The following is a 10,726-nucleotide window of genomic DNA, read 5'->3' as shown; positions in this document are numbered from 1 at the left end:
TTGATCGACTTGTATTTGGTGACTTTTACATGAGCCTCCTTTATTTGTAAATGGTAGCTCCCATAGAAACGCTCGGGACTGCTTTCTTGGTGTGGGTGACGTACTTCTGATTGACAACTGCACTCTCCAATAAGAAAAAAGTTTAAGCTTAGCAACAGCAAATTTGCCCTTTTGTCCAATGAACGAAGAGAGGGGCGGGCTCTATCCGGCTCAAGATTCTGTCTTTTGATTTGACGAAACGCCTGTCATTCATGGCAGCGTTGTGGACTTTGTAGTTTGCTTTGGTGCTCACCGCCAGCATTTGAACAACACCAAAACAGCATATCCCACAAGGCAGCGGGTGTTACTACTAGCAGCATGCGCACGGCGCATAGGCGGAGCTACTATATAAACACGAGCTCGGTCTTCTTCAGTAGCACACTGGACACTGATGTGAGGGCGGAACGTAGTCTGCGAGTTAACGGCTCTTTTGACAGCAGCGAAACAGTTAATGGTAGTTAGCGACAGTTGCTCTGACAAACCTCTTGGAGGAGTAACAAGTGTGTACTGTTCGGAAGTTTACCCTTCCTTTACGAAAGTTAGTTTTTCAACCGTCACCATTTAAACTATCTTTAGTGACTCCGACTTATTCTGGAATAAGTATATTTTTTGTGCACATTGACTTTAACGTCATTTGAATAACTTTGAAGCTCAAAATTCGAAATCATTAGCACAGTCCGAACAATGCGTTAAATACGAGGCATCAGAGTGGATCAGCAAGATGACAGAACCAGTGGACGAGACCCGTCACCTGAAAACTTCAGACTGCCCATCAGGTGGGAGCAGCGGGGAAGCTCTGGAGCATCTCCCAGTCAGCAACCGTGCTGGACCCGTGAACGGCGACAGGGGGCGACATAGAGAGCACAAGCGGCAGCAGCAGCAGCAGCAGCGGCGGGCGGAGAGCTGCGAGGATGTCAACACTGACAAGTTATGGCAAATGAAAGGCGGTCACAGGGAGGTGTGCCCTGCCGTAACAGCCGGAAACGAGCTCACAGCCCAGGATCACCAGAAATCGAGTGTTCACGACAATCTCACCTCACAAGGTAAAGGCGGCGAAGACACACCACCGCAGGAGGACACTTTGAGCCAGGGGCACGTCGACTCCGACACTGGCTTGGACGCGCGCCTGGGTAAGAAGAGGCATCGGCGCAGGACCAACAGGAAGAGGCGCAACTGGAAGCCGTACTACAAACTTTCCTGGGAGGAAAGGAAAGTCCTGGAGGAGAAAGAGACAGCCAGGGCTTCCCGGCTGAGAGAGGAGATGTTTGCCAAAGGGCTCCCGGTGGCTCCCTACAACACCACACAGTTCCTGATGGATGAGCACGACCGAGAGGAGCCCGACCTTAACACCGAGACCGGGATCAGACGGACCTCGGGTGTCGGTGTTCGCATGGAGGACACCGGCAGCGAGGAGGAACTCTTCGATAACGAGGAGGAGGATGATGATGATGGCAGCGGCGGAGGGAGCGACGGCATCGGGAGGCCCGGGAACGCAGGTGGGGAGTTTCTCCAGAGAGACTTTTCCGAGACCTACGAGATGTACCATGTGGAGAGTCTGCAGAATATGACCAAGCAGGAGCTGGTGCAGGAGTACCTGGAGCTGGAGAAGTGCATGTCCCGCCTGGAGGAGGAGAACAACCGGCTAAGGCGCGCCGTGGAGCCCGGGGGCGTGACCGTGGAGAGCTCCCTTGTCCGGCTCCGAGAGCTGGAGAGGGAACTGGAGAGACTGAGGGCCCAAAACACGGAGCTCCTTCTGCAGAACCAGCCGAACAAGGACAGGGCCCAGGTCGCTACCAACTAAAAGGACACTAGTCAAACAGGGACAGCCCTTTTTTGAAAGAGGTAATAACTTTGGACTGCTGCATTTTTTTAGTTGTCATCAGTTTTCTGTAATCACTTTGTCATTTGGACAATTTAGTGTTTGCATTACAATGCAATACTTTGTTTTCTATTTGGACTGCAAGGGTGTCCTGTAATTTTTTTTCAAGAAAAAAAAATGTAAATACTTCAATAACAAGATTCTTTTTTTTTATAAAGAGATTGTATTTGACAACACGAAAATATTTTGTTGATTTCCCTGGTCGACTAAGTAGTGAATCCATTTACATCTACTGTTTCATTTTTAAATGAAGAAAAAACGTTGTATGTTGTCCACCTTCAAAAACAAACTGAATTACAAATGACAGCTAATTGGGCCACCTTGCAAAGAAGGAGTGAACATTTTAACAGTTGTGTGTTGTTGACATAAGTTCAAATAAAATGTTGACATTCTGCTCATATTTGTCATGTGTTGTGAAGTCTGGTCGCTTCTAGCTGCTCTAGCTCTTTTCATTGTGACATGTTGAAAAACATGCTGTGAATAAATTTTGTGTCATAGTAAAAACGCTTAAATAAATTCACATGTAACATTTAAGTGGGATTGATTAAAACCATAAAAAATAATTTCAAAGTGTTTTTAAAAGTTTTGGGGTGTCTCATCATCATCATACAAATCATCTCCCGTGAGGAAAAACGCCAGACTGAAGGCATTAAAGGGCTCTGAACTGGAAGAGCACAGACTGAAGCCAGTGGTATATGGGGGATGGGACGTGAAGGGAGATGCTCTTTATGAAGGTTAACTCACTCTTGAGTTAAATCTGTTGAGGATTGTAAGGAATGAGAAATCAGACGCGGGTTTATTTACAAAGAACAAAAGATGTGTTAGTCATTTCAAAGGTTAAAGGGTATTCTGCTTCAAATGACAATTATCCAAGCTCAATATTCAGTCATAAAGATTGGTTTAAGTCACTCATAAATTCAGAGAGTGAATGACAAGAGTGCAGATGTGTCAAATACCTAAGTGAGTTCAAAGGTAGAGCCTTTATAGTTTATAGATGAAGTTTCCTTTATTTGAGTCAGGCCCAGAGGGCCTGGATTGACCATATTCATATGCAGCCTCTAGAGGTCGCCATTACTCCCTGTAAGAGCCTCTTCTCAAATCCCACAATTTCAAACAAACACACACAGGCAGACGTGAAGAATTTCTTTTAAACATAGTTCTGTTTATTTACTGTACATCATATAACCTTGCTTTAAAGCACAGCCATGAGGGGAAATGGTTTTTCAGGTGGACAACCTTTAAGTCCAGTCAATTTTCATATTAGTTTATACTCAAAAAGCAATTCCAAATGTACACAATACAATATGTTACATATTAAGGTTGTATGTACAAAAGAAGGATATTTTCTTTAAAATACAAGAAGAAGACATTTTTAGGTTTATCACATTTCAGACAACACACGCCACAGCCGCTGACGAGGTGGGCTGTTGGTTCACCTTTTTCGGAAATTGGGATGTTGTCTGGCGTGACCCGATGCAGACTTAGGGTCGGGGCTTGTTACGTGTACCATATTCACACACCGTGGATCAATAGGCAAAGCGACACAGTCTCAGTTTGTTGAGAAGAAGCAGCTGAGAGGATACTATGCATATTCTCACCGAGCAGCATCAGTAATAGCTGTTAATGCCTGTGTTAAAGACAAAGAGAGTGCATAGACAGGAGTGCATGTCCTTGGCTTGAAGTGTGCTTTTTTTATTTTTTTATTTTACTCTCAGACCACTTGTATTTGATGTACACATCTTTGGGACAGTGCCTTAGTTCTACCATCGACCACAGGAGAGGAGAAAGGAGACCCAGAAACGGACAAAAGGAAAACGGAAAGATAAGACGCGAGCGTGGCACTGCTGAACGAAAAGACTTTCCAGAAATCAGGCACTTGTAGAAAAAATCTTGAGGTAAGACAAGAGCGTAACTCATCATTCATTATTATCGTTATTATTATTTTTTCACTTGACTTTGTCTCCTGGTCGTGGTTTTGGAAGCTGCACTTCCTGGTTGTGTTATTTTCTGATGGCTAACTGACATTTGCAAGCAGATGTTCTGTGTTTCATCTCCTCAAATGAAACATTTCCACAGTCGGGTAACATTTACTGATTTACTGGGGCCGCAGTGTAACCTTAAGGTAATAAGTGTTCAGACAGATGAGCCATTGCAGGGGCTGTGGGGAAAATGCAGCCGTTTGTATGCACAAGGCCATATTTTAACAGTCTATTAAACACCGCCAGGCTTCGTCTCCGTCTATTCTAACAAAAAGTGATGTACTTTGTCTCAGTGAGTGTGTGAGCAGACGTGTGAAGGCAGCACTCAAGACGTGAGCAACAAACAAATCACGAGGTCAGCGACCCCAGTGTGGCTCTGAGCTGCCGGCTCAAACCGTCCAATAGCATGGAACAAACACCCGATCACGTTTCTTTCTATCTTGCTACATGTTGATGCAACACTGCTGAATATATAGTCACCAGATAATGGAAATTTAGAAGACTTTATCTCGCGAGATAAGAGTCTCCTGCACAGTGGTGAGAATCGAAGAGAAAAGGCCATCTACGAGGAAATATGAAACAGGCTTAGTCGTGTTTTAACTCGTCTCCTTTGAACAGGTACACCCAAATGGTGAAATCACAATAAACATACCTTTTTTTTACTTTAATATAAAATATATATATAATATATAGAGAGCATATAAAACAAAACAAAACAAAAAATATATTAAAAGGAAAAATTTCAAGTAACATCTTGAAAGAAATGACTGTGCACACGTACGCACTTTTTTGTAAACCATAAAAAAGAATTAAAAAAAAAAGTGAAAACAAAATTTGATAACATAATATTAATATTTACAGGGTTAACTTAACAAGGCTTTGTACAAATGTTACAAAATTGTTCAACACAAACACCTGCACGCTCAGACATGGTCACGAATATTGTTTGCGCTAAAAACACATAAAACATTATTAACAAGTAGAGAGAGACGAGTGTGTTTTGTCTTTGTTATCTAACGTAATCTATTGTTCAGAGATTGACAGTGTCTGTGGTCTGAGGAGCAATAACATTAGGAAGACTGATATAAAAATTGAACGAGGAATCTCCCTCTTGAAATAGTTTTAATTTTACAATTATTATTATTTTTTCTTTTTCAAATTGTAACAGTCTGACTCATTTGGCTCACTCGTGTTTGTTTGGAGGAACGTTTGGAATTCCACTTTTTAAAAAAAAGCACCATTCTCTCAAGATCCAGAGGAAGGCTGAATTTCAGAAAACCCTTCTCTGCTCACTTGAAGGGATTTAACCCTGTGATTTATTGATGTCGTTGCTGAGCCAGACTGGAGAGGGGGAGAGAGGGAGAGAGAGAAAGAGAGAGAGAGACGACAACAGGAAGGATGCTCAGTTATTACTCAGTAGATCATTTCTTGGCTGTAACATTGAGTGTGATGAGGTCTGTTTGTGTCTCTGTCTTGTATTATTTCTATAAAAGCACACGTATAGGAAAGAAAAACGGAAAAAGAAAAGCTTTGGCAACAATGGAATGCCCCTCGCCATGCAAACGGAGCTTATCAAAAAGAGAAAGGTGGGCTGCTCACTGGTACGCTGAGTTGCTCCTGGCAACTAACCACAACTCTCTGTTTACACTGCTGCTGGTTTAATGACCTGCAGGGAGTCAGCAGCTCTGCTGGAACAAGAGGCCTGGGGTCAGCTGACAGGAATCACAGATACTGGTGGAATCTCGATGTGGGTACCTGGCGCGCGGCCGGTCCATGTTCGAGAGCGTCCGCGTCCCGGGGCAGCCCTTGTGTTTTCACCTGGTTCTGACTGATAGGAGACAAGGGGAAATCTCTGACAATCATTGGGGCTTTCTTGTCGGACGTCTCGGTCGGGGAGGCCACCACGGTGTGTCTGCGCCAGGCCCGCCTCTTCCTTCGCGTCTCAGGCGACAGAGGTTTCCGCAGCCCCACGCTGCGCAGGTCGTCGGCCGAGCCGAGTAGACGAGCGCGGACCTGCTCGGCCAGAGATCTGCCTCCTGGACCGGTCGGAGTGAAGGAAGAGGCCTCGCTGGGTGGCAAGGAAGGATTGAGCCGAGCCAGGCGGAGGCTCTCCTGACTGCTGCCTGAGGAAGGGTTGGTTCTGGAAGTGTCTCGCCTCACTCTGGGTGTGTCTTCTGAGCCGGAGCACGGCCCGTCACGGTGCGCTGTGGTCTCAGACAGCTCCAGCAGGTCCAGAGAGCGAGCCTTGGCCTTTTCTGACTTAAGCTTCTTCCTCGCCAGAGTGTCACACTGGATCAGTTTGTGGGAGTTAAAGGAAGGCCGCGAGTGCAGTCTGTGAGTGGTGGAGGAGGAGGAGAAGGAGGAGGACGAGGGCGTGGTGGAGCGCGCTCCTCCTTCATTCCTCTCCGCAGAGTCTGGAGTGTGTGTGAGGGGCGTGGGCGGGGCGAGCAGGTTTGTGGGTGAGAGGACCGGGGGTTTGTAGTGTGTGTAGAGGAAGCTGCGTTGAGCCGCCACCGCCGCCGGTGGCTGTGTGCTCGTGGGTGTGGTCGGGTTTTTACTGGGTCTCTCCTGAGTGACGGAGCGCGAAGCAAAGCCGCTCTCATTGTCCGTCTCGCTCACCAGCTCGCTGTGTTCGTCGTCCGCGTCGTCCCCCCTCCCCTCTGAGCCCAGGCTGCGCCCTAACGTGGAGAGGGTGGAGTAACCAGAGACAATAGAGCGTGCATCCTCTGGTGCCCGCCACGGTGGCCCCTTTACTGCCACCCGTGCCTCTTCCTCCTGCAGCATGATCGCTGTCTGTCTCTCTCCCACCTCCTCTTCCTCTTTAGAGCACGGCCCACTGGGAATAACTGTAGCCACCTCCTGTTCTTCCTCCTCTTTCTCGCCACTTTCTACCACTTCCTCGTCTTCTTCTTCTTCTTCCTCTTCCTCTTCGTCGTCATCCTCCTCTCCCTCCGCACGAGGAGCAGTGTCCCCCACGGGCGACTCCTCCTCCTCCTCTTCCTCCTCGGCCCCTAGATGCCCGACTTTGATCGGCTCGTGCTCAGAGTCGTCGTCGGTGCTGCTGCCCACGCGGCGGCCGTTATGGCGCTTTCTGCGCTTGCGTCCCGTCACGGCGGACATGATGGACAGAGCTAGGAAGTCCTTCGCTGTGAGGTCCTTCTTTGACCCCCATGACCCCTGAAAGAGGGAGAATGAACTGTTATTGTGACATAATCTCATGATTTACAGTGTTGTTGTCGAGGGATTATTTGAGATGCGCTGAACGCCAGAGTGAATCGACAAGGGGACGTTACCTTTGATTTGGCTGAGTCACTGTTGGTTGAGTCTGTGGAACATGACACAAGAGGGTCAAATACAAAGAATTCACAAAATGTCCAAACAGTCACGGTGAAGGACACAGAGGCAGATAGTGTAAAAACAAAAAAATCACTTTTTTGAAAAGGGCAAATTCACTATAAACACCTGCAGTGACATCACTGATTCAGGTGCGACTAGAGTCACAACACACCTGGGTGTTTCTGTTGTGAAATACAAAGTGCAACAGTTAATAAAAAGACAATTTACTCTATTAAATTTGACTTTTTCTTTTCTTTCTTCCTCTGTGTCCTCAACCACTGACGGACAAAGACACTGGTGTGAGGATGTGAAAGAGAAACAATGATTTGGTGAAGCAGGTATTTGTGATTTTTTTTGGGGGGGGTGGGGGGTCTGCATTAGGAAACCAGGGCACACACTGACACTGATGATATCACTGCAAGCACCGATGACATCGACCAGTGAAAGAGGAAGCGTTGGAAGGCGTGAAAAGCAAGAAATAATCAACAGCGTGAAAGAGAAGGGCAGTGCCCTCACAAACACAGACGTACACACACACACACACACGCGGGACAAAAGCTTCACGATCACAATCTGGTGAGAAACCAAGAGACGTGGGAGAGGGTTGATGTTTCACAGGGGGATGTGGTGGGAGTCGTTTCTCATGTGCCGGCTACATTAATAGTAAATCAAGGCAGTTTATTACAGATGCTGGGTTATTCCTTTTTCCCTTTGTATCACATACACTGTTGCATTAAACTCCAGAAAAAGCCTTTAGTTTTTCTGAAACACAGCTGAGCATCGGTGCCTAACTAGCGATGGGAATATTGTATACTGTGTCTACACATGAAGGAAAAACAGCTTTTCAGAGAATAATCTCTATGCAAATCTACCACCAATCAGATTTGGGTACATTAGAAAATCAGCAATTGGGGATTTTTGTTAAACCAAATACTATATGTATATAATAATATGTATGTAATACGAGTATTTTCTACTTTTTTAGTTTATATCAGAGACTTTGAACACTGTGAACTTCTGCAGACATTTTTTAGGCCAGAGAGTTAAGTCTCAAACTTAAACTTAAACTACTGTCTACCTGTTTTTTTAAATAACAGTATTTTACTTTATTTAGTCGAGATCATTTAATGCATGCAGTCTCAAACTTGCAGCACGCGGGGCACATGCGTTAACTATACATTGTTCCATATCATACGTCAACAAACACTTTTATTTTGAAAGTCCACGATATACTGTATATCATCACAGATATTGACACTGCAATATCATGACGGAATATTGTTATATCATTTTAAGCTCACGTTGCCTGACCTCTACTTAAGTTAAGTTTGATGTCACTGGGATACTAGAGCTTTTAAGCGAGACATGAGGGTGGGACCTGAAGAATGGGCGGGGCCCAACTATTACAGCGTGATGACTGACGGTTACGACAGTAACGACAGGCCACCAGTGAGGGATTTGGCTCTCAGTGACAGAACACAGTTTGCACTCAAGCTTTAACAAGCGGCATCCAGTCATCTGTTAATTCATTAGTCAGACTGGGGGAGAGACACCACAGTGACATGTCCACACAGACACTGAGAGGGAGACACAGGAGGAGGGACCACGGACACACAAACCATCACCACCCCTAACATTCCCTCTGAAGCTTATTCACACTATCACATACTTACTCTTTTACTTATTTCATTTTCACAATATGATGCTCTGACTTGGTTTCACACACACACACACGCACACACGCACACACACACACATAATGCCAGGGGAGTTTCCGTCCTACCGCAGTGGCTGCTCCACAGGCTCAGCTAAGAAAAGAAGGAAATGCACAAACGTACAGAGAAAGTGAAAGATGAGCAACGAGGAGGTGGGGGAAAAAAAAGAGGTCAGCAGAAAAGAGATAGAAGTACGGGCATGCTATCGAAACACACACACACACACATACACACACACGGCTAGGGCTTCATTTTTTTACACCGCGCTCCAGTTCTGCTGGAAAGTGGGGAATTCTGCTTTCAAAGTGGGACAACAAGGAATTCCAATCAAGTGTGGAATGCTCTCGCCTGACTTTCATGCCAACGCTGTCAACACTCAGGAGGCGGTCTTGTTCACAACATGTTATTAAGAAAAAAGAGCTCAATTTCAAGTAATAACTCGTGTCTAGTCACAGAACCTGATTATTGACCAAAAAAGTCACTCATCTCTCACTGACATTAGATAAAAGTGTCTTTTTAAAAAGAAAAAGGAAAAAAGAAGAGCAAAGAAGAACAAACTTGGTCTCACTTCACTGGAGCACACTGATTGTACTAATGACGCACTTTAAAGGGGATTTCTTATTTCCAGGAAACTGAAAGCAACATGTATTTAAGGTGGTTGTGGATTTCAGCGGTGCCCTCACCTGAGGCCTCCCCGAGCAGAGCGGTCCTGCCGATGTTGGACAGCAGGTGGTCGATGTTGGGGGCAGGCTGTACATCTTCTGTGTCCACCGGTGTCTGGAAGCAACGGACGCAATTTAACAAAAGACATTCGATAAACCAAGAAAACACAAAACGATTCCGCAGAACAGAAAACTCGAGAGAGAACTGAATTAATTATCACCAATTAATGTCCAACAGCTCTAGAGTTATTGCTATTAAATATATAATACAACAGTTTTCATCTATATCTATGCTCTCAGTCATAAAGGAAAAACTTTAAGGTCAAATTCAAACCATGACAAAATGTCACCTCTGTAAAAGTGGTTCATCAGCCATTAAGTATAATCACTGCACTGTGTGTGTGTGTGTGTGTGTGTGAGAGGGTTAGATCTTAAGTGTCCAATGCATCTTTCCTTGTAATTAGTACAATGACAGTCATGACTGCGCCGACGATAATTACTCAGCACGTTAGTATTTATATAAACGGCAATAAAACACATATTTTATTCATCTTGGTTGCAGCCATTGTGACTCACTTGTCACGGCTGTGAGTCTTTTTTTAATTTTTTTATATCATTTTACCAATTTCCTGGGAGTTATCGTCGTTAAAAGCAAGGCTGCATTACCCATAAAAATAAAAATGACTGTAAATGAAGAAGAACTGGCTTATATCAAGACTGAGCAGCTGAGTCATTTTGTTACAATTATATTTCTGTAGTTTTAGCTTCTATTTAAATGTCTTCTTTTCTTTCAGTTTCTGCATTTTGTCCCGCTATAGCCCATAATATCCATATTCTCACCATTTCACACCTTCTTTAACATATTCTCAGTTAAACTCAGGTCTATCATTTTACATATATACTATGTTACTTTTATTTAGAGCTGAAACAATGACTCTATTAATTGATTACTAAAGTAATCGTCGACTATTTCGATAATTGATTAATCGGTTTGAAGCTTTTTTCGTTAATGAAACAAGATTTCTGATTGTTTTAGCTTCTTAAATATGAATATTTTCTGGTTTCTTTGCTCCAAAGAACAAAGAAACAATTAAAAACTGATTCATTTTGGTTTGG

General features: G+C 44.6%; 2 protein-coding genes across 10 annotated transcripts in view; one reads left to right on the top strand and one right to left on the bottom strand.

Annotated features, from left to right (window-relative positions):
* The first annotated feature begins 403 nt into the window (after positions 1-403).
* On the top strand, positions 404-2,312 carry LOC131474811 (protein HEXIM1-like). The gene has a single exon (XM_058652494.1). It carries the CDS (start codon positions 761-763, stop codon positions 1,838-1,840), a length of 1,080 nt encoding a protein of 359 aa, XP_058508477.1. The 5' UTR covers positions 404-760; the 3' UTR covers positions 1,841-2,312.
* Positions 2,313-3,052: 740 nt separating this feature from the next.
* Positions 3,053-10,726, bottom strand: part of arhgap23a (Rho GTPase activating protein 23a) — a 73,009-nt gene continuing 65,335 nt past the window's right edge. For all 9 annotated transcript variants that reach the window (XM_058654733.1, XM_058654730.1, XM_058654725.1 and 6 more), the window contains 3 exons: positions 9,632-9,725; positions 7,191-7,222; positions 3,053-7,074 (listed from right to left, as the gene is read on the bottom strand). In XM_058654733.1, the coding sequence (XP_058510716.1) occupies positions 5,620-7,074; positions 7,191-7,222; positions 9,632-9,725 (1,581 nt within the window). In that variant the 3' untranslated portion in view covers positions 3,053-5,619. The remainder of the gene's footprint in view (positions 7,075-7,190; positions 7,223-9,631; positions 9,726-10,726) is intronic.

Source organism: Solea solea, chromosome 16, assembly GCF_958295425.1.
Source record: "Solea solea chromosome 16, fSolSol10.1, whole genome shotgun sequence".
NCBI lineage: Eukaryota > Metazoa > Chordata > Actinopteri > Pleuronectiformes > Soleidae > Solea > Solea solea.
The sequence above is the reverse complement of the archived record's forward strand: the minus strand, read 5'-3'. Positions and strand labels throughout refer to the sequence as shown.